This window comes from Gymnoscopelus braueri (assembly GCF_963280865.1).
Source record: "Gymnoscopelus braueri genome assembly, chromosome: 5".
Lineage (NCBI taxonomy): Eukaryota > Metazoa > Chordata > Actinopteri > Myctophiformes > Myctophidae > Gymnoscopelus > Gymnoscopelus braueri.
In genome coordinates this window covers 43,160,182-43,164,143 of record NC_137606.1, presented here as the reverse complement: position 1 = coordinate 43,164,143, position 3,962 = coordinate 43,160,182, and the positions used below count along the sequence as shown (strand labels likewise).

The 3,962-nt window shown below is 42.7% G+C and overlaps 1 protein-coding gene across 1 annotated transcript; it reads left to right on the top strand.

Moving 5' to 3' along the window:
* Positions 1-725: 725 nt before the first annotated feature.
* On the top strand, positions 726-2,087 carry LOC308085182 (tubulin alpha-1B chain-like; the record flags this gene model as incomplete). The annotated part of the gene is made up of 1 exon (XM_080428267.1): positions 726-2,087. One exon carries the CDS (start codon positions 726-728, stop codon positions 2,085-2,087), a length of 1,362 nt encoding a protein of 453 aa, XP_080284393.1.
* Between the last annotated feature and the right edge of the window lie 1,875 nt (positions 2,088-3,962).

Genomic DNA, 3,962 nt, shown 5'->3' with positions numbered 1-3,962 from the left:
TTAAATTAAAACCTCTATTGAGTAACCATATACTGCTTTTTTTTCTGATACTATTCAGGGAGTCTTATTTTGAAAAGCCACTACAAGAAGTCGGTGCTGGTAGGAATGAAAGCCGTGCTCAATGAATGGATTATGTTTTTGGATCACTCATAAACCTTTTTACCAACGTGGAAGTGCTGATCTTACAATCACCCGTTGCAGTAGTGGACAGTCTCATGGATAGTTTTTCTGCTTTTGCCTTTCTCTCTCTCTCTGTTTACTTTGCCCCTCCCACGCATCCCTCTGTTTCTACACATGCTTTTTTCTTAGCCAAGCCCACAACTCGTTAATGTAGAGCGCAAACAGAAAAGACACTAGTATAGAGTCCTGAGGGGCTCCACTCAACTCAACATATGGAGAGAATTTTGTTCAGATAAGAGCGTCCAAGTTCAAACGCCAGCTTAAGTCACTGAATAATCAGAGGGAAGTGTATGTGAAACTATTACTTTCTCCCAGAGTTGGTCAGCAAATCCGTAGGCATACACTAGCAATTTGAGGACATGCCTGTGAAAATCGGTGTTGCCTGGCAATAGTTTGTGTCTTGTGTGTCAGCCTATATAAGTTGTTATAGGGTGCAAATGGCATCACAAGATACTTCAAGTGCAACCTGGAAATTTGAGACATTAAGCATAAAGCAGCAAGTTGAGTAAAGCTTAAAGCAGAAAGTGTGAATAAATTATTCAAAAATGCGTGAATGCATCTCCATACACATCGGGCAAGCCGGCGTCCAGACTGGCAATGCATGCTGGGAACTCTATTGCCTGGAACATGGAATTGAGCCGAGTGGACTAATGCCTGCTGACAAAACCATTGGAGGATCAGACGATTCTTTCAACACCTTTTTCGCTGAAACCGGGGCTGGAAAGTATGTGCCCAGGTGTGTTTTTGTAGATCTGGAGCCCACTGTCATCGATGAGGTGCGAATTGGGACCTACAAACATTTGTTCCATCCTGAGCAGCTGATAAGTGGAAAAGAGGATGCTGCCAACAACTATGCCCGTGGACACTACACCGTTGGCAAGGAAATCATTGAAATTGTGTCGGACAGGATCCGCAAACTGGCCGATCAGTGCACAGGCCTTCAGGGTTTCTTGATCTTCCGCAGCTTTGGCGGTGGAACTGGCTCAGGGTTCACATCCCTTCTGATGGAGCGCCTGTCTCTTGACTACAGCAAGAAGTCCAAGCTGGAGTTTGCCATTTACCCAGCTCCTCAGCTGTCCACTGCAGTAGTGGAGCCTTACAACTGCATTCTGACCACCCACACCACTCTAGAGCACTCGGACTGTTCCTTCATTGTGGATAATGAAGCCATCTATGGTGTCTGCCGTAGGAACCTTGATATTGACAATCCGACCTACACTAACCTCAACAGGCTCATGAGTCAGGTTGTGTCATCCATCACAGCCTCCCTTCGTTTTGATGGGTCTCTTAATGTAGATTTGACAGAGTTCCAGACCAACTTGGTGCCATATCCCCGTATCCATTTCCCTATGGTCTCCTATGCCCCTTTCATCTCTGCTGAGAAGGCTTATCACGAGCAGCTCTCAGTGGCTGAAATCACCAATGCCTGCTTTGAGCCAGCCAATCAGATGGTGAAATGCGATCCTCGGCATGGAAAGTATATGGCCTGCTGCCTTCTCTACCGTGGTGATGTGGTCCCGAAAGATGTCAATGCTGCCATCGCCTCCCTCAAGGGCAACCGTAAAATCCTGTTTGTTGACTGGTGCCCAACTGGTTTCAAAGTTGGCATCAACTACCAGCCCCCAACTTTAGTACCTGGTGGAGATTTGGCCAAGGTCCAGAGGTCTGTGTGCATGTTGAGCAACACCACTGCTATTGCTGAGGCCTGGGCTCGACTTAACCACAAGTTTGATCTGATGTACGCCAAGCGTGCCTTTGTTCACTGGTATGTAGGTGAGGGTATGGAGGAGGGAGAGTTCTCTGAGGCCAGAGAGGACATGGCAGCTCTGGAGAAGGATTTTGAAGAAGTTGGACTTGACTCCGTTGACGCCGGGGGAGAGGGAGAGGGAGAGGAAGAGGAAGGTTAAGTAATTTCGATGGAAAAAGTGAAAATGACTTCCTTTCATTGTTATGAGAGGTGACGGACCACCAGTTAAGCATGGAAATAAAGTGTATTTATAATTTATATAGTTTATTTCCCTCTCATTGCTCAGGATCATTAGCATATCCTTACATCTTACATCTTTTCTGCCTTTTTAAACAATGGTAATCATAACAACTGCTTAACACCTCTTTGTAATTGTCATGATAGTATGTCTCTATTGTGTTCTTTTATTTTGCTGTGACATTTGTATTGTTTCTTTGTTGTAATTAGGTTTTACACAGTTACTTTGTTGTAGTAATATCTAATGTGTTTACTGTTTTCATGTTGTAGTTATCTGTCTTTTCTCTCCACCCTGTGCCAATTGGGGCTAAAGACAAATACACAGAAACACAAACAAGCTAACAGACATAGCTAGACAAAGAGTTAGGAGATGCATAGACTACAAGATGGGCAGACAGGGGAACTAATAGGCAAAAGAGGAAAACAGACAAATGAACCAAGCCCAGAACTGAGGGATAGGCAGGGTTACCTCACAGTCTGGGCAGAACTGAAATGAAAGAGATGTTAATGACAGAAAATGGGTATACCATGATAAGGAATACGGAACAGATACTGGGAAACACTTGGAAACAGGCTGAGGGAAATATAAACAGAAATAATACTGAGAATAACCAGACAGAATGACAGGAAGGCAGATATAAAGAATTATGGACAAGCTAAAGCAGAGCCAAACAGAAGAGAGACTAACAGTAAAACTGAGAATCAATAGATAACTAACAGACAGGAAAAACAGACACAGGCTAATAGATGGATAGATAGACAGATGGATAGACAAGTAGACAGGCACAAAGTGAGACAAACTAAGTGACAAGACAAGCCAGTTTGTGCAGGCAGGTGGACAGACAGGTGGATAAACAGACATGGCCGGATAAACAAACAAGAAAAGGAAACAAACGGGAGCGGATGACCAGTGGGACTATAATAGGTGCAGAGCCAGGAACATGACATGAGTAACAGGGCCGGCTTCCGGCGATACTCCATATCGCCGGACCCGGCCCGTCATGCAGGGGAAGCTGACAGGGGTGCTGTATGGAGGTAGATGGACTACTTCCATACATTTTTATTTTAGTAGTCAAGAGGGTTTATTTGTCACTCATATAGGTACAAGCAGTGAAATGTTGAAAAGTTAAATGATAAATGAAGAGAATAATAACGATAATATTAGATGTAATAAAAATAAAAATAAATAAAGTTGGCAATAGTAGGCTACTCATAAAGAAAGATGTGTAAAACTCTTTAGCAGCAATGGAAAAGTGTGCTGTATATAGTTGGAGAATTATTTAGCTGGATATATAGGATTGCAATAAAAGGTATAAACATACACACACACACGTTTATACATATACATAAGTGCAAGGACAGTATGTGCAAAACTTAAATCAGGGGCATTTACAGACTGCAGTTTTTTGTTACATTTTTGTTTTGTTTTTTGTTTTTGCCCTTGTTTTAGCCTCAAGCTCTTTAGCTCAGAGCTTTGTACATCTCAGGCACGGCAGTGGCTCAGGTGGTAGAGAGGCGGTTTGGGAATTGGAAGGTTCCCTGTACAATCGTCGGCTCCCTGTGGGTTATTGTTGAAGTGTTCTTGAGCTTGTATGGTTTCCTCAACTATCTGAATGTTTGTGTGAATGTAATGCGCTTTTAGTACCGTTTTAGTTTTACGGGTGCATAAGTAGTTATGGGTTACTTTTAGATCCGTTTTTTATTTAGTTTTAGTCTTAGTTTTAGTTTTCAGGAGTATGAGAAAAGCCTTGATTTATAGAAGATGAAAGGGTAGAATAAAATAATGCAAGATATCATA